General features: G+C 33.5%; 1 protein-coding gene across 8 annotated transcripts in view; it reads left to right on the forward strand.

Annotated features, from left to right (window-relative positions):
• VPS13A (vacuolar protein sorting 13 homolog A) overlaps positions 1 to 23,797 on the forward strand; it is a 106,448-nt gene that overhangs the window by 78,948 nt on the left and 3,703 nt on the right. For 5 of the 8 annotated variants that reach the window (XM_041396293.1, XM_041396295.1, XM_041396298.1 and 2 more), the window contains 17 exons: positions 1,054 to 1,207; positions 2,068 to 2,214; positions 2,781 to 2,862; positions 4,121 to 4,190; positions 4,788 to 4,893; positions 5,264 to 5,377; positions 6,723 to 6,868; positions 6,988 to 7,069; positions 7,718 to 7,831; positions 8,253 to 8,328; positions 8,430 to 8,593; positions 8,956 to 9,001; positions 9,267 to 9,390; positions 10,323 to 10,437; positions 20,633 to 20,718; positions 21,321 to 21,444; positions 22,794 to 22,868. In XM_041396293.1, the coding sequence (XP_041252227.1) occupies positions 1,054 to 1,207; positions 2,068 to 2,214; positions 2,781 to 2,862; positions 4,121 to 4,190; positions 4,788 to 4,893; positions 5,264 to 5,377; positions 6,723 to 6,868; positions 6,988 to 7,069; positions 7,718 to 7,831; positions 8,253 to 8,328; positions 8,430 to 8,593; positions 8,956 to 9,001; positions 9,267 to 9,390; positions 10,323 to 10,437; positions 20,633 to 20,718; positions 21,321 to 21,444; positions 22,794 to 22,868 (1,825 nt within the window). The other 3 variants (XM_041396296.1, XM_041396301.1, XM_041396300.1) reach the window with 3 other exon arrangements.

Raw genomic sequence — 23,797 nt, forward strand, 5'->3', positions numbered from 1 at the left:
TTTCTTGTCAAACCCTGATGAGATGTCAGATTTCTTCAAAATGGGTGGCAGTACTGCTGAAATTGGCTTCGTATTTTGTAGGAGCAAGAAAAATCCCCAAAACCCAAAAACAAACCCAAAAAAGGTGAAAAGAAAAAAAAAAAAAAACGGGGGGAAACTCTCAGCAATCAACATAGCACTCTTTTTTGTAGCTGTTGTTTTGAACTTCAGCTCACCTTTTTTTTTTCTGCCATTGATGTGTATCAACGCAGACACAGAAGTAGCTAAAAGAGGTTAGGTGGCTGTGTCTGGAAAGCTATATATTTGTAGGCTAGAGAGTAATTGTGAAAAGAAGTACCTTCAACCTGCCTGATAGTGTTGTTTTGAGCTGTATTTTATGCATTAAGTTTGACTGTAGGGTGAAATCATGCACAGAGCTTTTCACAGAAGCAGTGGGAAAAAGTCTAATGCCCTTTAAGGTTGTTTAATTATTTGCATTAGTGAAACTGAGAGACAGAAGAAAGGATAACATTTTACAAAACCAAACAAGAAACAAACCCAAAACTCCCACTGTGAAATGAGTAGAAGAAACATGTAAAACAAAAACACCTCTTGATTTTAGATGGAAAGACTAAATAAACAAGCTGTCGAAAATAAGATGCAGTGCAGGAGGCATCTTGACTTGGGCTATTCAATTTGTAGTAAATATAAAATGCCCAAATAAATGCAGGACTATAAGCAGAAAACTGCATGGAGATTGTAGGACAATGGATGACAGTACTGCTTCTTTGATAGAGCTTCCTTTGTATCACTACATGCCCATCTTCATCAAAGTGGTGAGTTAAACAGACTTGTTAACTTTTTCTTTTCCTTATCATAGTGGAGAGACTGGCTTCTGCTTAGTTCCAAGAAGACAGTGCATGGTTTGGGTCACTTCTGTTTTCTACAGTAGTTGTTGTGGTTTCTCATTCCCTAGTTACAACATACTAAAAGTCACTGAAGTAGGTGTGTTCTTGAAGACTTGTTTTCAAAAAGCTAATCCTTCTCTTTTGGTTCTTTGTTTTGTTTTCAAAGTTCTGATGTGGTGTGGGAGACAAAACCCAAGAAGAAGTCAAGATGGAGACCAATGAGTGTTAAGCAAATTGATAAATTAGAACAAGAATTCAGAGATTACAGTGAGCCAGGTCCTTCAGAAAATAAGATTATTGAGTTGGAATCAAATGTTTTGGTAATACTGATAGTTCTCTAATTCTATTACTTATACGTATACACAAGAAAAAGATAATATATCAATTTTGCTGTCTTTGATAAAACTTATGGTAAAATTTGAGATTATTGATTTATGTATTCCATTTGAAAACACTTCTTTATCTCTGTATTAAAAAAAATGCAGGAAAAATTCCACAAACTTGATATATTGCTCCAGACTTTTTGTTGTTAGTGCCTGACTTTGAAATTGAGGTGTAACATTTTTGAAGGTTTTAGTATTAAATATGCATAAAACTACAGTGAGGAAGGTTTGAATTTGGTTCATATGTTATGCCAGTAAATGTCTTAGCTTGGGGTTGATTTGTTTGTTTGTTTTACCCTGAAATCCTATATTTTTAAAACAGCTTGTTGTGGAATGATTTAGCTGTCATTCAACCCCATAAAATTGACAAAGAAATTTCAGAAATTATCTGGAATATAGAAGCATATTATGCTCCAAGTGTTAGTTCCTTGTGTATGGTTAAATTCTAGGCAGTCATTAGAAATGTGCTGTAGGAAAGTAAACACTGGATAGATAAATAATGCTTATGTCAGTTATAGTCCATTACACTGTTCAGCTGTTCTTCTGGATAGCTATGTGGTAAATGATAGTAACCCCCAAATAATGCACTGTTTTGTAGTTTTATTTCTATTTTTAATTTATGGCAAAATTTGTTTGCTTTAATAGAGGAAAATTATGACATCTAACTTAAAAGGTACAGAACTTTTACTGCTAAGCTATACAATATTGGTGAAGAGTGTAAGTTTTTAAGTATATTATATGGAGCAGGATTTAAAAATACTTGGCGTACTAAATTTTCTTTAATAATAATACAACAGGTATGTTTAACTCCTAATGGAATGAACATGACAATTCAGCAGCCAAATGAGATTCCTATCAGAAGGAATTATCTGCCAGCTTTAAAAGTGGAATACAGTTCCTCTGCACATCAGAAGTCTTTCAGAATTCAAATTTACAGGATACAAGTGAGTCATGTCAAAAAGTAGTTGTTATTTATTCTGAAAGAACAACTTTTATAGAAACTTGGGTTCATTTCTAGAATTGTTTGGATTTCTCATGTTTTTAGTTTAATAGCAGTCATTGGCTTTTACATCAGTGCTTCTCAATCTTTGAAAATACTACTTAAGTGCTTCTTGGGGAAAAAAAAAAGGAAGACAAATATGACTGTTCAGAAAAAAAATATTTGGCATTCATCTTACTTGCTTTTTCTTGGAACATTTCTGTATAACAAGCACAAAGAGAGGTGAAATTTCTTGTCTTGTTATGCTCAATATTTTAAGAACAAACACTTTGCAGAACTTTTGCAATTTAAAGAAGCTACCAATTTAAAGAAGCTTTTCTAAATTATTAGAATTTGATTATTAGATTTTGAAAATAGTTATATTTTAAGTACAGTAATGGCTTTTTCTGCTTGTGGATTGGTGGAAGACCACAGGTAGAGATAATATCTCTAGAGTTTGTCCTGGTTTTAAAATATTTCACTATTGAAAAGCTAATGTGCTACACCTTGTCCTGTCCTTACCCCTGCTAGATACAAAACCAGATTCCTGGAGCCATATTTCCCTTTGTGTTCTATCCTATTAAACCTCCAAAGTCCATCACCTTGGATTCAGGTTTGTTCTAGTTTAACATAATCCTTTCTTTTAAAACAAAAGATAACTTGCTTGTACTGTAGTTAATAATTTTATCAGATTTATCACTTTTATCACTTTTATCTCTGCATGAGCTTTCTGACTACAGATAATACCAATAATAATGGTAGAAGTAAGGAAGTTACCTCTACATAGAAGATATACAGAACACTTTCAACAGTTAGCAATTAACAGAAAAAAAGAAAATGTCTTTTATTTGTCATTATCATACCTTTTAAGAACATCTTTTTGGCACATTACTTAATTGATTGTGGAGAGCATATGACATGAAAGTTACTTAATAAACTTAAAAGGAGATTTTCATTCAGACTACCACTAAAATTTAATGCTGACTAATATATGAGAAGACTTGTCTGTTCATAAGATAAGTTTTGTTAATTTTCATAATAGTGAATCTGTTGAACTGTTTCTGTGCTACTTACATTTTGAGTTTTGGGGCAGTTTTTGTCATCTTTAGTCTTCCACTATTTCCCTACTGCTCTAGTATCATGCAATGCATATCATAGTATCCTATCTGAAGTAATCTTAACCCTAAGAAAAGAAATGTACCTAAGCTCAGAGTTCTTAAGTGAGGCTTATAAGCTCTCCAGATGGCAAATTATATTTTATATGGTTTTTGGGTAGCTTTCTCCATTGCTTGGAGCATAGAACATAGAGCTCTATGTTGCTATACTAAGTGATGAGCTGGAGTCTTTCATTAATTTTTTCTCTCCCAAGTCACTTGGAAATTCTAAGTAATATTGAAAGGGATTCTGGATTGATATAAAGAATACTGCTTGCAAGTTTGTTCAGAAGCTAGTGGGATGTCAGTTTTCATTCTGAATATGGTTGGTGTTTAAGCTACAGTGCATGAATCTGCAGAATTCATTTTTGTTTGTTTAGTTTACATTTTCATATCAGCCACTGGAAAATCTTATTCCATGACTAAAGAAATTACATAAATCTAATATTGTATCAATATTAACTTGCTTTTAAATGAGAATGGTGCATTTTCAGTTAAATGGCATTTTCATGTTCCATTTCATCCTTTTCTTCCTATTACTTTCTGTTCCTGTCTTTTCCCTGTCTTAGTTGTTTGCCAGTCACATCCATTACGTAATCCTGTTGTACAGGATTGAGAAAACCCTGAATGTATATGACATTGTCGTAAAAAAATTAGGAAGTTATCTATATCATGTAACAGTCTGTGCTGATCTCTTCTTATTTGACAACTTCATAGCACCAAAACCGTTTACTGATGTCAGTATTGTCATGAGAACTGCAGGACACTCACAAATATCTCATATTAAGTAAGTATTTTGACAAGTTCCATCTCTGTTGCTATTGGATATGTTTAATCAAGCTTTAAAATTATTACAGAGACAAAGATAATGAAGAGTAATTTAAACACAAACTCAGTCTTGTAGTCTCAGAGCATTTTGATAGAGATGAAAGCTCAGTGTCCTTTATTATCCACATAACTGAAAAGTAAAGCAAGGATTTTTGCATGTCTTTTTAATGCATATTTTTAGTCATCTTTATTTAGGAAAAAAAAAAATCTATATGTAGTGGTGCTGTATACAATGTGAAATGCTGCTATGTGTTTCAAAATGTTTTGGTTATTTGGAAATGTGTCTATCTTACACCTAATTGGGAAGCCTTTTTTTCACCAGCAGTGGTGAATCCCTCAAAAAAACCACAAAACAAATATGAAAGAACACCAACAACAAAATACACACAAAGAAAAAACAACCCCTCAAAACCCCAGAACAAAAACCCACACCAAAAAAACCCACCAAAACCAGTACCTGAAGTTGTGTAAGTGGTCTAAATAACCTCTACTAAGCTTTCAGGTGTTACACGTTTTTGTAGAATACCTTAATAATTATTTTTTGTTTCATATGTAGGTATTTTAAGGTTCTGATTCAAGAGATGGATCTCAGATTAGATCTTGGCTTCCTGTATGCAGTTGTTGAATTCTTTACACAGACTGATGTGCCAAGTGACCAAGAGGTAGAAACCTTTTGTTGTTTGAAGATAAATAGATTTTAAATGTGTAACTATTCAACTTGTATTTTTAGAAAACTAAAAATTATTTTCTGTGTCTATATCAGTGGTTAATTTCTGTGTGTCTGGGAATAATACGAAGCTATGAGGTTTTCGTTTACTGTTACCTGAGTCAGACAGTAGACTCCTTCCTTTATGCTCATTCTGTATGCTATGCAAAGAAGGCTTTAAACATTATAGTACAGGGACAGTGAGAGGAGTTTGTACATGAGAGAGTATAAGTAGTATTAGCCAATATATGGTATCAGTTACAAATTACTAGTAGTTTTATATAGTTCAAATTTTGAAGACATATCTTTTTCAAATGCATTTACAGCTAGAACTTTTCAAAAAGGATGTTGAATCTCTTCAAGAAGAACTAATGAGTGTGTCATCAATGGATACGTCACAAATTAGCTTGTATGAATACTTCCATATCTCTCCAATTAAGGTATTCCTTTAATTAACATTAGGTAATTAAGGTATTCCTTTAATTTAGCATTATAGACTGAGTTAGCTCTCTGAAAATTTTTTGTCTCATGCGGGATAGTAGGCACTGGAAATAAAGATTGAAACAGCTGATTTTAAAGAAAGAGGGCCATGAAAGTATTTTCATTGTAACCACTAGCTTACTGTTGTATTCCTATGGCTTACTTTATGAGTAATTTTTTTCATTTTATTATTTACGAATTCCTTGCAAAATGCTCTTGTTTGTGTGCACACAGGGTATTATGGATTGGAAAATGACATAATTTCTAAAAAACATGTGTAGCCAGGGTAGGAGATTAGTGTGCAGGTGACATTATTACAACTGTGACAGGACTTTATGGGTTCTGTAACAGTCATTAAGAGAGTCTCCCATCTATCCATGGGAAGTAGATTGAAGAATGATTTGAGTTGCGCCTCTTCGCAGTAACTTGTGAGATGTTAGAAATTATATTTGACAAGAAAAAATGCAGGGAGGAAATAGGATGGAATAAAAGGGCTTGAGTTTTTAGCAAAAGATTAGTCTTTAGTGGTTATGGATTGAGTGACAATGATTCTGCAAGGTAAGCTGTGTATCGCACAGCTACAGTTAAGCTCTGTATGCTACAGTTATGAATAAATGATCTACAGTTGAGCTCTGTTATAGCATAATGAATGTTGCATGATACTGTCTTCAGAGAGTCATAACTTCCTTTAATCTGATTTTGAAAATGGCTGGATAGATTTCTACCATTTTGTGCCATGCAAGCCATTTCAGCAATTTTCCTGACTGTTGTTCCTTTATGATTTCTTTGAAACAAATGCTTTAGTTATTTCTGGTGTGCACAGGTAGGATTTTTCCTGTATGCATATTCCAGCAATTACTTGGCACCTGCAAAACTTGTGTTAGTAATTATTTGTTTTCAAGCTTTTATGTAACATTCTTGCTTGGACACTATGCTGTGTTGTCATTTTCTGTCTGCTTTGATTTTGGGTATAACTTAGACAAACTAATTGTTTTAAAAGTGAGTTAGTAATGTAAATTAAAGCTGAAAGAATCTGGAGACCATCTCTGAAAACAGAAGTAAGCAGTTTCAAGTTCTTGTTTTCTTAAAGTTAGTTTAAATTCTTCACTTTGGCTTTAAATGTCAATGGGCTTGTTTTGGCTTACATTATGTATTTGTGTGTTCTGTTACAAAGTCAGACTGGTTTCAGTCAGACTAGAAATATCCTAACTCAATTTTTAAATAATCTAAAAGATTATAAAGATAGAAATATTGTACATCTAACAACTAACCATTTTATTTCCCAATCTCGTTTTTATCCTTCAGTTACACTTGAGCTTTTCACTCAGTACGGGTGGAGAAGATAGTAACAAAGAAGAAAGAAAGAATGAATTGATACCATTTCAGTCCTTGAATCTCCTGCTGAAGAGTATAGGGGCCACCCTTACAGATGTACAAGATATTGTTTTTAAGTAGGTTAAAAATAAGAATGTAAAAATCACTCACAAAGATTCTACCAATTTTACGTATGTTGAGTTTTATTTTGTTCTTCATAGTAAGGATTTACTTTTTCTCCTGTCTCTTTCTTTAGGTTGGCATTCTTTGAGCTCAGGTATCACTTCTGTACTACACAGCAGCTCCAATCAGCAGTTGTAAGGCATTATTCAAAACAGGTGAGAATAAGAAAATGTCAATATTCCAATAAATTTTTATTTTGAAACTGCTACTGTGCCCTTTCATTCTATTAAACAAAATAAAATTTACTTTTGTCCTTATATTTATGTACAAAGGTTAAATAAATTAATACAAACCAATTACTCATTAATAGGATTTTATTGCCTTGCCAAGTGGCGTGGATAGCAAAACAACTTGCTGGAATAGACAGGGGAAGCAAACACAATGGAGCTCTGATAGAACATGATTGGCATTAAAATACTAATGCAATTTCTTGGACATTAGTACTATTCAAATCATTGTTCCTTCTTGGCTTTTTTGTGTACTGTTGAAAGTCCTGCTATCCAGTGGAGAGAATCCAACAAAAATACTTTTGCATAAAAGAATTAGTCCTCTCCATCCATCATTAGTAATAAGGGGCTAGTGAAATGCTTTTAAGTACTGTTGTTTCTTGGCTGACATAATATGGTTTACTCACTGATTTTCTCATCTTTTTAGTATAATTACTTCTACTTTTCTGGACAATTTTGTGGTTTTTACATTGAAGTCATGTTTCTTTCCCTGTTTTAATCTGAGATACTACACTGTTTGCCTTTGTTTTAGTGTAATGTAGGCAATATTTTCACTAATACCTATTTTCACTTTAGGCTATTAAACAGATGTATATTCTTATTCTTGGCCTTGATGTGTTGGGTAATCCATTTGGATTCATAAGAGGCTTGTCTGAAGGTGTAGAAGCTTTTTTCTATGAACCATACCAGGTAAAATTCTCTGCTCCCCTTTTGCAAGTAGATAGATAGACATTATATTGAAAATCTGTATTAATACATTTCTGAGTTTAAATTTAGATTGAGAATTGAAAATTTCAAGTGCAAATGCCTGGAAAACTCAAGTGAGAGTAGAAAGAACAGAGACATCTACTTAACTACTAAAAGGCCATTTCGTACAGTTCATACCTTAAAATAATTTTTTCTCTTCTCCTTAAAATAAGCGGACCTAGGGAATTAATTAGTATTCTAAAATTGTCTGTCTTTCTGTCACAGGAGCTTTTGTGAGTGTTTTCACACTTTATCGTCCTGTTTTCCTCTTTGTTACATATAAATCCCAATAAAAATGTAAGATTTAAAAATACATAGTGCATTCTATTCAAAGCTCATGATGAGTATCCTTTTTTTCTCATAGGGAGCCATCCAGGGTCCTGAGGAATTTATAGAAGGAATGGCACTAGGACTTAAAGCACTGGTAGGGGGAGCTGTTGGTAAGTTTCAGTGCTGTGATGGTAGTTTGCCTAATAGTCAACAATAGAGGTGAGTATTTGTAAATTGCATTAGAATTTTAATTTGGTTTGTATTCCAATAGGTGGATTAGCAGGAGCTGCCTCAAGAATCACAGGTGCTATGGCAAAAGGTGTAGCTGCAATAACTATGGATGAAGATTACCAGCAAAAAAGGAGAGAAGCCATGAATAAACAACCCACTGGTCTGCGAGAGGGTATCACTCGTGGTGGAAAAGGACTAGTTTCTGTAAGGAGAAAAACAAAAATGAATTAATTTTGTGCAGGCAAGAGTACTAGGCGCTTGTTGTATTCGCCAGAGAGTTGTTGGTTTTCAATTTAGTTTAGTTAGGTTTTTGTTAGTTTCTTAATTGTAATTTTGGTTTTGCAGGTGTGTAGCTACAATCACGTGACAGATTTATAGAAAAATGCAAGAGGGTAGAAAAGTGTGAAGCAGGTGCCTCTAATTCTGTTGGCTTGTAGTGAATTCTGGAATACTCCCAACACATGTACTTTGAGGCTATTCTCCAATGAAGTATAAAGAAAAATGTTAAAAATGAAAAATATTATATGGAAGCATATTTGTAATGTCTGTTTTGTTTATCCTGGTAGGGTTTTGTCAGTGGCATAACAGGAATAGTTACAAAACCAATAAGAGGTAAGTTTGGTCTTGATGCATTAACTGTTCACACAATGGTAAATTCTTGATATTTGGTGAGCTGTTGTAAATCAGATTTATAAAACTATTTGTCAAGATTTTATATTCCTGCTGACTTACAGTTTAAACATTGTTTACATTAACTTTATGTGGAGACTACTTAGTTGTATATCAAGTAAGATTTGTAAATAAATGGTAATAAAACTTGTTAAGACTTTAAGAGAAGCTCTGGTTTATAATGATTTACTCTTTTTAATGCTTTTAGGAGCTCAGGAAGAAGGAGCAGCTGGTTTTTTCAAAGGTGTTGGAAAAGGCTTAGTTGGAGCAGTAGCAAGGCCCACTGGTGGAATCATAGATATGGCAAGCAGCACGTTTCAGGGTATTAAAAAGTAAGTAAAATAATTGTACAGAATATCATGTGACACGAAAGAGACAATAGTAATACTAGTAGTACCTTGTGTCTTTGTATCACTTCTAAGTTATTTACATAATAAATAGGTGGCTCTAACAAAATGCATACTTGATATAATAAAAAAAACACAGACACAAATCTTAGGTATTTCTAGCATTACTGAAAAAAACTATTTTAAATATCTCAGCAATCAGACTTCCTTTAGCTGATGATTTTTAACTTTTACCCCAAATAAGCAGGAAAAAAAGAGACTTCTCAGATGCTTTCAAAGTTACTTTATGTGTTATTACTGCTTTATGAAATATGTTCCAAGATCACTAAATGATGTCAGTCTCAGAACTGTGATAAGACTGCATTTAAATCTTGGGATAGTTACACTTTAATAAATTCATTGATGAAGATTATTCCACACTGTTATGTGCAATGAAGGAGGAGACGGTGTTTTGAAAAGGCACGTAGTAATTTTAAATACAATTGTTCAGTGGCCCTGTTCTTAGTGAGCTGGATCACTTCTGTTACCAGAAGAATGCCAGTCTCTTTTGTTTTCATATTCAAGTTTTTTAGCAGAGAAATGCAAGAAAAATATCAGAGTGAAATATGGTACAGTTCTATTCTATTGTCTTTACTTTTGAAGTTTTGAAGTGCAGTAGTTAGGCATTAATAAGTATTTGCAGATATGTCCTGCTCTGTGCCATCTAATTTGATAATTGTTATTCTTGGAAATAGATTTCTGAGTCTATTGCTGTTTTATGTAATGTGTGTTACTATGCCAAAGTGCATGTATAGACAACAATAGTTGTTATACAAGTGCTTGAATTTAATTTGTATACAAAATAATTTAGTTCCTTAGCGAAATAGTATAGTTGAGTAGAGACATTCATACATATCTTAAATTTTCTGCTTTGTCAGGGTTGCAGATTCATCAGAAGATGTGATAAGCCTGAGACCACCTCGCTTCTTTGGTGAAGATGGAGTTATTAGACCTTACAGATTAAGAGATGGAACTGGAAGTCAAATGTTACAGGTGAAGAAAATGAAAGATAAATTTTTGACATAAATTTAAACTCATCTTACGTAGAAATAAATACTTTAAAATTTCCCTCTTCCTCAATTCCCATTCACTTCTTACCTAGTAACTCAGTAGTCAAGAATTTAATTTAATTTCTTAGGCATGTAACCACATTGGGGATTTGGCTGCTGTGGTACAATTTTTGAGGAAGACACCATAAAGTAGATCAGTATATCTGTAAAAGTTTATGAACAGAGCATTCTGAAGAAAGAAAAAGGTTTATATTTGCAAATGAAAAGTTTTATGCCATTAATTTTTTTTTTTGAAAATTGTTGATAAATACATATAGTTTTCTCAGTAATTTTATAATACATAGCTTAAGCAGTGATTTTTAAGTCTCAATTTTATGTAAAACAGCATTTTAAAGACACTTAGAAATAGTTCTTTATGTCATAATGAAGCCTTTGAAAGAACATAAACAGTTCTGAAATGGAATACTGTTTGCAGGAAGTATATGCTGAACAGCCCTTACTTTTTAATGATTCATCTGCCATTTAAGCAAATTTGACTCAAAAAATTCCCCTCAGAAAGGGAAATAATTTCAGTTGTGACACACACAGCTTAATGAGTTTGTTTTTTTCTTTTGTTAGAAATAAAACTTCTTTCTAGAAATGTTCAACCATAACAAATAAAGTAGTAATTAGTGATTGCTTACATTTAAACAGAATTAAAAAAATATGCATGGAAGGATTCACACTGTGCTACAAAAATGTCGTACCAGAATAACCTTTCTGGAGAAGTAAATAAGAATGTAGTAGCCTTTGGAGAGCATTTGTGACTAATTTTGATTATTGCTACAGCTGTTTGTTCCATGTTGAGTTCCACTCTTGTTTCTGTTTCTCCTGCATTTCATTAGTTTCTTATGAATTTTTTGTTAGAACAGGATTGATCTGTTGGGGACACCTTAGCTATGTTCTTTGTTCCATTCACTGGTCATGTAGTTCAGCCAGCTGTGAAAGTGCTTTGATAATAAATACTGTACCTGTGCCTTTCTTTAAATGAGATGGCTTTAACCTGCGCTCTCCAATTTATAACTGGTGTTATAAAACTTTAACTACCCTCTGCCCTCTGGTAGTTAGAAGCTACTACTGATGGATAGCATAAATTTGTTACTAACCTTTATCCTCTTTTTGTTAAAATAAATTTTCAAACATCCCCTTGACTGTTTTAAAGTATATTGTTAAAGCAAATGCTAGCAAACAGTCAGCTCTAATAAGCTAACTCTACATTGCTTTTACTTCTTAAATTTGTACATTTTTATATTGTGGGGATTTTTTCTGAGACGCCTTTACAAAAAGCTGCCAGGTAACATGTAATTTTAATTTTTCTGTATTGTATGGCTGAGCGCAGTACCTTCCATTATCCAACTTAAAATACACTAAGGTGTGGCCTTGTGTAATGCCTTTGGTATTTTGTGATGGGAGCCACCATTTGAATGTCACTAAAACTGAAGGATTGTTAGCTTCATATTAGTTTTTGATATTGATGATTCTAAGGCATAATTACTTTTGAAGAAATGTTTTCAGAGCTCCAAGCAGAGTAGACAGCTCTTCCTGTAGACAGTCAAATAAGAAAATAGAGATTTGCAATTTTTTTCTCAGTCATTAAGTTCTGCTATAAAATATTTGGTGTTTTAATTTACCCCTTAAGTATACTAATGTTTTTGGTTCTTAGTGTTTGTGGTTCTAGAGCTGTTACTTTGTTTTGCATGAGTCTCAGTGTAGTGCATGTCCACTATTTCAAAGAGTTTGAATAGAATAATATTTTCTTATGGATAAAAAGATTTCTCTCCCCTGTTGCAATGCGTCTTTGCATACAGGTCTGGTGACTGGTCACACTGTGGTCACTGTATTGTAGCTTTTCAACAGATTGCAGGATTAGGTTGGAATAAAATTTATTTTGGTAATTTAGAAATTGTATGTGCCTGATCAAAGGAAATAGGATATAGGTTATTTTGTGTGCTGATACTGTGCCCTAAACTTAGGATGTTACATCAGAATTTCTGTTTTCTGTGGTTTTATTTTGCTTTAATTAACAAACTTGCCAGGCAAACTAGTACTTTAAAACTAATACTTCTGCTTTCTTCTTCCCTTACCATGCTTTCAGAAAAGGCAGGCCTACAAAGAGTGGATTATGGCTCACAGTAGTAGTGATGATGATGACAGTTAGGATAATGTGGATTGTAACAGATATACATGGCCTTTGTCACATTCTTTTGACCTTTAAATTTTAATTGTTGCTGCTATAATTCCCGCTGAGAAATCGGGGTTTTGTGATAGTAAATTCTTACTTTTAAACTGTGAAAAAAACATGGGGATAATAAAATGTATGATGATGACTGCTAGGCAAACAAGCAAATAATATAATAAAGATAGTCTTACAGATAAACCCAGACATTAGGTAAAATAGTATTGAATAATATGAAGAAATAAGTAATACTGTGACTTAGAGTTTATTTCCAGATGTATTTTTATCAGCTGTGTTTAATGTTTTTTGCATTTATATAAGTGTTTAAGAGGATTTATTTACTATTGCTTTAAATGTGTTTAGTAAAACTTTACTGATTTGTACAGTCCTTATTGGTGTTAAAATGCTGTTTGACTGTTTTATTCAATTACTATTTTGAAAGTATTTTGTCTGATTTTCTTCTTAACAATAAACATGTCTAAAGTATATCTAAAATGGATTCATCTGTTCTGTTCCAACATTGTTTCTCTTGTTTCCTGGAACTAGATAGTGTGAGAACACTAAATGGCTTATAAAGATATTTAATAGATGAAATACATACATTTTTCAAGAAACTTTACCATATACTTATTGGTTTTCATTTATGCTTTGTTTTACCATGATTTTTAATACTTATTTTGTGTAACTTTTGGTATCCATAAACATGTGAAATGACAGTTTATTTTGGTTTTTATTTTGACTATAAATTATTTGTTTCATAAGTCAGTATTTTTATTTTCATAACAACAAAGAAAAGTAAATCTGCCCCAGGACTAAACTCCATGTAAAAAGCACAGACAGATGTAAAACAATACCCGTAGTTCTTCAAGACATTGTGTAATAAAACATACCTAATGTGCAAAATTGTTTAGTTTTTTATTTACCTAGACATTGGGGGGATGAGGGGGGAAAGCGTGAACACTGATTGACTACAATTTGGTATTATAAATTCTACCAAATACCTTTACAAGTTTCTTATTTCTTAAAAAAGTGTTTATTCTATATTCACAGAAATGCTTGCACAGTTTTCTTGGTCTTTTTTTGTGGTTTGTTACTAAATTCAGGTCTTTGTGTTGCACTTTAAAGATACCTTGTAATAGATAATTCTGTACCAGTAAGTATTATAATGAGAATTAATTCTTCTGCCACCATCAGAGCAGTCGGCATTGCTCTAAAACAAGAGCTTCTGAAATGTTTGCATGTTCTATGAGGTAATGTTATGTCTTTCATTGTCTGTTGGCTTCCATTTATTAAACTTCTGGGGGAGGAACCATTAAAATTGTTAAGATTGCTTATTCTGGCACTGTGCATTCAAAAACTGCTGTACAAGTTGATCTCTTGGGCAGTTACCCTTTGCCCTTAATGTCACAGAGAAAAAGGGGGACTAAGTCTGGGACATGGTTTTAGCTGAAATTGATGATGCTTATGATTGCTACAGTCATGTGTTCCTGTTTGTATTATAATGCTGTCACCTCAAAAGGATGCCTTGCAGAAACAGATGAAAGGCTCTGTTGCAGTGTGTTACTGCCTGAAACATTGTGGGAAGGATTTTGGATGTTTCAGGAACAAATGGATCTCCCATATTTCTTTGAAGAACATAGGAAATCATTTTGATCTTCAGTTCTGAAAAAGAACACATGATGTCAAAAAGTTGAGGAAATTGTTAGGTATAACATAATGTAAAGGTTACTGTGACATTTAATTAACTTCACTAGGTTTTGAAAATTTGGAATCATGTTACTTAACATTATAATTTTTCTTTGCCCTGCTTTACTGCAATTTGGTTTTGTGTTCCATAAAATTGTTTTTCTTTTGTAATGACCAATCTTACTAGAAAATGCATTAGAAATGTCATAATTTTTTGACCAAAATTGACCTAGGTTTTAAATTTTTTTGACTTAAAGTCCTGCAAGTGTATGCAGAACATGCAAGTAAAATTAGTACATGAATGGTAGTATTTCTGGGTCAGATATTAGTAATTCAAATTACAGTGCAGTATAAATGAAAATAATTTGTTCTTTACTTGCTAGATTAAACAGTTATAGAATGTTAACTAAAAAAAAAAAAAAAAAGCCAAACAAAACTAACAATTCCAGTTGGAGTGGGCAAATATGTTTATATGTCCTAGAATATTTTATCTCTTTGGTGGAGTATAGTTCTATTTTTCTGTTTTTGAAATTTTTGTGTTAATAGAAAAGATAGTAACTTTCTACAAGACTCTCTCTTGAGTCTAGACTTCTCTGAACATACATTTATTTCTTTTTCATATTTCATAGAAAAAGAAATAAATTGGATCTGTGAATATGGAGATTTGGGATAATAAAAAATTTTATCATCTGGGATATTAGTACTTACATTCTCTTTAGGTCATGGGACAAAAAGCTGTGAAAACTAATAGCAGAAATTGATGTTCTTTCAGGATAGAAAAATCCCCAGAGCTAAAACAAAACGCTGAAACATTTAGAGATTATTTTCTTTAGGGATTTTTTAAAATTCAATTTAAAGTATTTTAACAGTTGAACTTCTGGCTTCGTAATTCTGCCATCCCATCCCTTTTTAACTGCTGAACTGAATTTGAAGTCCAGTACTGTCCCTGTAAACTAAGTGCCCTCCTTTTGTCTCAAATTGCTAAATTTTATGCTGTTGGCAAATTGACAATGCAGCCTTTCACAAGAGTTCAGTTTTACTCTTAAAGTGACTTGTATAATTTCCTCCTTGCTGAGGTGAATAACTGGCTGTGGTCTTTACCTTTGAGCATATCCAGTACATCCCTTTTGTTCAGGCCTCTCTGGTGGTCTGGTTTTCTCAAGATGCTCCGTAGACATAGGTCATTGCCAGGGGATACTTTAGACAGTTTCAGGGATCATTTAATAGACTGTTTGTGCATAAATTGTTATTAGTAATTTCCAGAAGCAACAGACCTGCGAGGTCTTGTCCCTGCCAGGGAATAAAGATGAAAGACTGATTTTGTGCTTTTGAAGCTAAGTCATTAGCAGTTGCGCCAAGCAGTCGCTGGTTCTCTATGTCAGTGTCTACCCAACCTCAAAACATATGCAAACTATTTTTGTTATTATTATTTTAAATTTTATTTTATAACTTGTGAGTTTGTGAAGATGCTTATACTGTGTTGTTATAAGGTTGCTTATAATTATGCAGCAACCTTATAAGGTTGCTGCATAATTATGTTGCTTCAGAGAAGACAGTCATTCAAAGCTGTGCTTCAATACCGTATCCTCTTTTATTGGAGGTGTTCAGCTTTTGGTTTACTGATTCTTTTTGGTCATGAGCTTCGTATCAGGTAGGATGTTGAAGTGATTTGAGCAGGCTCTTGTTCCTTCATATTCACATTTTGGTCTGCCAGGAAGAACATCTGAGGAGAAAAGTATGTCATGCTAATCCTTGCTGTCTTTCCCTCACTGCTCTTGAGCTTGGTTTAAAATCAAAACATTAACATCCTTATCCTGAAGTACCCTAAAACTAAGGTTTCACTTTGCAAAATTACATTCTTTATGAAGTTCAAAATAACTTCATTTTTATTTGACATTGTCCAGATTCTCACCAGGTACTCATGCATACCATCTAGTTTGTTGGTCTCTTAGTACTGAGTCACAGATACCATGATCTGGTCCTGCTTTGGAAAATTTTGTTTGTCTAGGTTAAAGGAAAAAGCAGGATCCTTACCACTTAAATATGCAACATTTAGATACTATTACATAGCCATTGCCCAATCCCAAATAGAAGACAGTTATGGGAAGCTGTCTAAAACCAGCTGACACCAGTTGTTCCAGAGGAATATGGAAGCTTGCATTACACAATTTCATTTTAACTTTACTGTGACTGAAGTGTGAAGACAATATTCTTTAACTTCTCTGCTGATACTGTAATCATGTATCAAATGGTATGAACCCAAGAGTTTTGGTTGTATTGGCAGGAAACAGAACATCTAGATGAAAGTGTAGATCAGTATGGTTTCTCCATTTCAGCTGCTCAAAAAATTCTCTGTATTCAGATCAAAAATTTATTAAGATAATTCTGCCAGTCAGCATAGGCAATTTATATTTCTGCTGTGAAATAGAAGTTTTGCATTCTGAAAGAAAGCTGCTGTCCTAATTTTAATTGTCTTTTAATTGCTGTGGCCTTAGATTTAAATGTTAAATGACTACAAATTCCCACTGATTTTAATAAAACCAGGTAGATTTTGGAGTTACTGTTCAGCATGGCTAAATGGAATCTGAATACAGATATTAACACATCATAGACATTGTGTGTTGCTTTGCATTTTGTATAATGACATTGCACATTAGGATAACTGAAATGAGGAAGGAGGTAATAAAGGATTATTGGTAGTTATTATTCATAAATGATGAAAGAATTTTTCATGGAAAAATGAATGTTTTACATGTTACTTTTTCTTTAACACACATTCAAGCTACATCTAAGAAGTCATCTAGGAACAGCTTAGAACTATTAAATGTTTATGTGGGGAAGACTGGATAGGTAATAATACCAGGTTAGCCTGCTGAAATTAGCAATTCTACAACTTTTGAAAAAGTTACCTTATAATTTGAGCTGAAAGATGCTTTCAGGGTTGGAGTTTCTAGCAACGACAGTGGATTGCCTTCAGAATTCACACATTTGGACAGTAACCAGTTCATAGGGAAATTCGCTGGTAGTCCAGGTGAAAGTTAATTTGAACATCAAAAGAGAACAGCAGACTTACAACCGCTTTTTAAGCAGTAACAGCCTTTTCAGTATTTTTTTACACACTGTTTCATGTGAGTGAGTTCAAGAAGGTTGTCAAACATTCTGACTTAAGTATCACACATACTACTAGTATTTTTTAGAACTATTACCAGAAGATTAATAGATTTTCATTTTTGCCTCCACTATTTAATTTTGCTCTATGTCATTTCTAACTTTGTCAAAGGCCTCTTGGCTTGCTTCTCATCACATTAAGAGGGTGTGATTAGGAATCTCCAAGTGCAGAGATACCACTTTTAAGACCACTTGAGCATATTTGCATATATTTGCATAACGGATCACTTTTACTGTTAGATTATTGCAGTGGCATTTAAGTAACCGTACTACGGGTAAGAATTTGCAAAGGAGGGGATCTCTTCTTGTGTTGCCTCACAAGTTCACAGCTTCTGGAGTGTCCTTTTTTTAATTGATCTGCATATACTTAATCAGGTGATGAAAATGTTTTTAATTTGAAATACAGACATTGCATTTTGAAGATTTGTGTTTTCTTCCAGTGTTGAAACTATCGTTGAACAAAGAATGACTGATTAATGTTACCTTTCATAGTTTTGCATCACCAAAGAGTGGTCCAAGTTGCTGTCTTTCTCCAAACAATAGCTACAGACCATAAAAATTTTAAGAACTACTTATGCATCTGTATTGAGTGATCAAATGTATATCGTTTTATGTTTGAGTTGTATAAAGCACTTTGGTAGCAAAGTGTAGTACTGAGCTTGTTACAAGAATTGTCAGCAATCTCCCTCTATGATGTATTTCCTAATGAATAAGTAAAAGTCTAATGCTAAAAGGGATAAAACTTGAAAATAAAAGGTAGAGAAATCCAAAGGCAGAAAATTTAAAAGTATTTAGTGCTTAGCATTAGCAAGTGTTTGTTCTCTTTATAAATAGTCAGTGCAGAATTTCCTTGTGTTTTATTTCCCAATTAACTCCTGTTGTCTACAAAACTATAAACACAGATAGTTTATGATTTTTGACTCATAGCTAACAATGTGGGCTAGTTATCTCAGTGTGTGCCACATGGCAACAATGTTGTTGTTCTCCATGAGTCACATGTTTGGGAATCTTATAGAATGAAACACTTTTTGTGGAATTTGGTAGATGTTTAAATAGCTTTTGTTTAAGGTTGTCACTTGTGCAATAATTGAAGTACTGTACTTCCATAATAATTTTCACTATTCCCAATTTGTTATCTGTAAGCTAAGCAAGTTACAGCAGAGGGACATGACTAGTTGAAAATTAGCTAGCAATCTAATCAGAAGACAGAAGAAGGTAACGCCCCTTTCCTAAATCCCACTTAAAGTGAATTAATATTTGGATTGAGAGCCTTACTTCTATGCTACGCAAAGCATAAGAAACATGGGAAATCCTCTCCATCCTAGTAAGGCTAAATTGCTAAATGCTTTTGCCTATACTTACTTTGAATAGAACAGAGATACTCTTCATTCTGTATGATATTTATATATTTGGTCAGTAAGACTAATTTGTGTCATTGTCAAAGTGTCTTGCAGTTAAGTGAAGTTTAGTGTATTTTATACCTATTCTGAACCACCCTTGCTCTTTCCATGTTTCTTTAAGTTCTTGTCAGCCCTCTCTTCCATTTCTCTGTCATTCTGTCTAGACTACTAATGAAAGTCCATCAGTATACAGACCTAGTAGACCAGTAGCCTGACCTGTGGATCTGGTATCCTATCCATGCTGTCCATAGCTTGTCCATACAGCCTCCTTTGTCTTCTAAACATCCAGTGTGTTATGTACTGGAATGTAGTAGGTGCTACCTTTTAGAGAGGTTTTTTCAGTCATTTATTTATTTAGGTCAAAGCTTCTAATACAAGAGGCAGGGAGAGACATACTTCAGAGGCAGAGCAATGCCTTGATAAAGCTTGAATAAGACATTTCCAAATTTTTTTTAAAAAGCTTATTTTCCAAGCCCTTAGTTCCTTATTTCTTCTTGTGGAATTCGTCCTGCTCCTGACACTAGCTCTTGCAGAAATAAATGCAAGCAGTGACTTACGTAAGTAGGTGTGTGACCAGTAGCTGTGATTTTGTATTCTGAAAGAGATGGGGGAAGAGAAATAATTGGAACTTTCTAAGTGCTTTTTGGAAAGCTCTCTTTAGAGTAACCTGCTACTCAAATATTCATACATTTTAGTCAAAAGAATCAGTATCTTTGGGGAACAAATAATTTTTTAAAAGTCGGTCTGTGCAAGTGGAATTATCCACACAATCACATTTGAAGTTTTTTACACTAATTAAATGTCTTCATCATTTTACTGTGTTGGGGAACATATTAAATGTCTTTGCTTTCTTAACTGTTTTAAGAACTAGTCTAGATATTTTTAAAATTTTGGCATACATATCTGCATCTATATATTTGGAGTTAAAACTATTTTTTATTTCATACTAGTTTGTGCTAATCTGGTGTTGCTTCCAAGTTGTAACAGCTGGAAAGCATGCAAGCAGTTGTGTTGCTATTCTCAACAAAGATGCAGCAATATTAATTTAACCACTAGTTTAATCACTCACTGCTCAGGAAATCAGAAATCAAATGCTTACCAAGTCATGTGAGAGGTACAGGGCTTCTGTTTTAAAAAAAATTATTAATCTGCTATCATCAATATTTTAAATATATTGCTCATTAAAAGTATTCTACAGTATTCACATTAATTATAGGAAATGGTTTAGTTCATACTTCAAGTGCATTGTTTTTAGTCCCACTGTCTACATGATAATGGTGCTTATATATAGCTAGGTATAGATTTATTCTCAGGGTTAATTAGTCAATGTTTTGGAGGCAGTGCGATAAAGTAGGAAAGGAATCCTTATTTTGTTTGTTGTCTCAGAAATGTATTAGTTAGTAGAAGTTCAGTGTATACCAGAAGTATGTAGAAAACTGAGTGCTGATATTTTTAGAGAAATTATTCCTTGTCAGTTTTGGTTAGGATTGATTTTTATTTACATAGATGTATTAACAGCAACCAAGTAGTTATGACATTAGCTATTACAGATGTTAGTTATATTTTGACTTAATGAAGGTAGCCTTTTATTTAAAGTCTATGCTTTGTGTTTTGTTGCAATTTATATTTTTGGAGCATAAATAACTTTTAAGCACAAAATTAGTACATTACTAGCATATTCAAAGCTATAAAACTTTTATCTCTTTTAGAAAATTGAAAATGGAAGATTTGCAAAACTCAGATATATTGCACATGCTATGGTCAACAGTACAGATCTGTTAATGGTAACAAAAAGGTAAACAGTTTTGACTCTGAATAATATGTACTTAAAACAGTCATAAAAATGTGCATGCCTTGATGATTGATGATCAGTAACTGTACTGTCACCACATATGTAGACAAAATAATGGGGAAGGCATGCCTTGTGTGCTGATAATAATCTTCAGCAGTGTCATTGTTTTTAGTTTTTAGTGTTCAGTTTTATTTTTCTCCTCTTTAAGAAGGGAAAGAAATACTGATTTTAAGATTTCTTTAGCTGAGAAGGATTTGTTATAAACTGGGTTTGGCTAGAATTAACTGAACAGTGGGATTTACTTATGGAGGTGTATTGAGGGAAAGAAAGGATAATATAGGAACAGTCAATGTCTAGCAGTGGAGTATGAGGCATCCTTCTCAAATACAACTTGAAGTAGTGATACAGTTTTGCTATGAAATGCAGTATTTTAAATGTTAGAGGGAGTTTCAAATCTCACTCTTTTGGAAAGTGTGCTGTATAGTTAGAGATCATGAGATTAAACCTATTTTACAATGACAAGGAATTCACTAGAGCGAGGGTAACATCACAACTTCTAAGTGTTTTTACATTAATTTTTAAAACTTTTATTTTCTGGTGCCTAGTGGTGTGTTATTTGTGACAAAAGGGGCATTTGGACAGCTGACATGTGAATGGCAGTACACTTATGATGAATTTACCAAAGAACCATTCATCGTTGATGGTCGAAGATTGCGCATTGAAGCCAAGGTACGTCACTCTTACCATGTTTTGTTGTTTTTTTGAGTTACTGTTTATGTAACTGAACTTTGAATTTCTGCTCATTGTCCTCTGAGTTCTTGATCTCCTTTGTATTTGAGATGTACTCAAAGAAAGGAGTTGAAACTTTACATGGGTGAACTCCTCAGGTAACTAGTCTCTGTTTTAAGCAGCATAGTGATTTGGTCTTTGCAGATGAGATTTTTCCTTGAGCTGTAGGAATTTTTTGTTTGTATTCCCCAGTTAATGGTGTATTCATAGTCAGGAAAATGCTGATACAAGAAAAGGGTCAGAGGATTGCAGAATATTTTTATTACGTTCTCTGGGGCATATAATAAGGTTTTATTGTCTTCAAAACTGACCATAATGACATATTTTCCCTCTCGATACAAAATGAAGAATGTTGCTCTTAGTTGCAAGTTTTCTTAAAAAAAAAAAAAAAACCTTAAAATTCTTTTCCCTGGTAAGCTGGCAAAGGATATAAGGAGAAAGATGACCTCCAATGAGGTAGTATTATGAGGTAGCATTGCTGCCTCCAAAGAAGCAGTATTATCTCTGCCAGTATTTTGTTTCTGTTTTTAATAAGCTGCACATGTGTACTTACACATATGGTTATCAAGACAGTCTTGATGGTGCACAGCGTCATTCAGTTTTTCACTCAGATTATTTGTTTCTATTGCAGAGAGCATGAAAGGCAGAGCCAAACTGGATTTCTGACTGCAAGTGAACTTTTACAGGATGAAATAATTCTTAGCATTTCTGCCATTTCAGACAATGCTGAATAACATATCCATCTTTACCCCTACACAGCAGTCATTTCAGAATCCATTAACATGTCTGCAGTATGCTCTTTATTGAAATCTATGGTTGAAAACTGTATTTTGCAAATAACTCCTTACATTTTTTTTTCTGAAGTTCAAGTTGCTGTTTTCACTACCTGTGTCCACTACTTGCAAGTCAGTATTGGTGGAATGTCCACTCAAGTAATGACTTGAAGGAGAATTACAAATTAAAACCTTGGAGAGTAATGGATTTTGTTACCACATGTACATTATCTGCCTTCCATTCCCACACATGTTTATAGAGCCTTATATAACCAGGGATTCCATGGTAAAAAGGGGAGTCTGTTACTGCTGGAGTATTCACCCTATTGTGCTTTCATGCAGAAAATGGTCTCTCTCGGGGTATGTGCATGTGATGCCAACATACTCAGATGACTGTTCTTGGTACACATGGCTGTTTGAACCATTGTAGCTGCCTTGATAGTAAATAGCGTCGTGGTGTTAAAGCCTGAAGTAGCTAACTTCACTTTTGAATTACTGTTTTGGTTTTATTTTTAGGAACGAGTTAAATCTGTCTTCCATGCCAAAGAATTTGGAAAAATTATTAATTTTAGAAGTCCAGAGGATGCTAAGGTAAAGCCAAAATACAATTAAAAATATAGTGGTAAATTTAACTTAAAAAGTGTAACAGAAATACTCTTAACCTGAAACTATGTATAGTTAAAATTCAGTATTTCCACATATCTGTTACACATATGGAAATAGCAATAATCTACTCAGTACCGAATTTCAAAAATAGTCAATTCCAACACCAGACTTGTCTCTACATAAATCTTCTGAATTACAGCAGTCTGACAAAAGATTGATTAAGCAGTAATGCTAACAAAAGCTAAACAGAATATGAATTAGAATAGTACATTTTAATAGACCAAAATTATTTGTAAATTACACCTACTTTTGTTCCCGTTGGTGGGCAGGGATGGGGTGTTACTTCTCTGTTCTTCAAAATATAAGTTTTTTGAAGAATGAAGAAAATCCTTAATAAAAATATCAGTAGTTTATGTGATATATGATATTGCTGCTATTGTTATATACATTTTTCTGTATAACATCTTCATTTTGACATCACTAGTTTTGACTGGAACAGACAGTAGGAACAGTCAGATCTGCTACCAGAAGGTAGTTGCTTGTCAAAGTTCTGCCTTATTTTTAACTAGTGTAGCTAGTAATTTTCACAAAAAAAAAAAAAAAATGAATGAGTCTTGTGTATATTTCAGAGGGGTGTGGTTCCCTGGGATCATGGATTGAGAGACCTTGCAAAAGTTGTATTCTGTCTTTAGTTTAAGTTGCTTTTGCATCTTCTCATCAGTTTAAGTTGCTTTTGTCTTTGTGAGGGTTACAGGTAAGTGATGGCAGTTAACTCTTACCTCAGAAAGGTAAGGGCCCTGTGCTGAATTTCACTTGCCTGTAATCTTTGGAGGTACTGAGGTTTCACGTTTTTTTTCTTTTTGTCTGTGTGGAGCAAGGGTGGGCAGTGCTGAGGCCCATTAGTCTCTCTGGGA

Source organism: Onychostruthus taczanowskii, unplaced genomic scaffold, assembly GCF_017590055.1.
Source record: "Onychostruthus taczanowskii isolate IOZ18803 unplaced genomic scaffold, ASM1759005v1 scaffold129, whole genome shotgun sequence".
NCBI lineage: Eukaryota > Metazoa > Chordata > Aves > Passeriformes > Passeridae > Onychostruthus > Onychostruthus taczanowskii.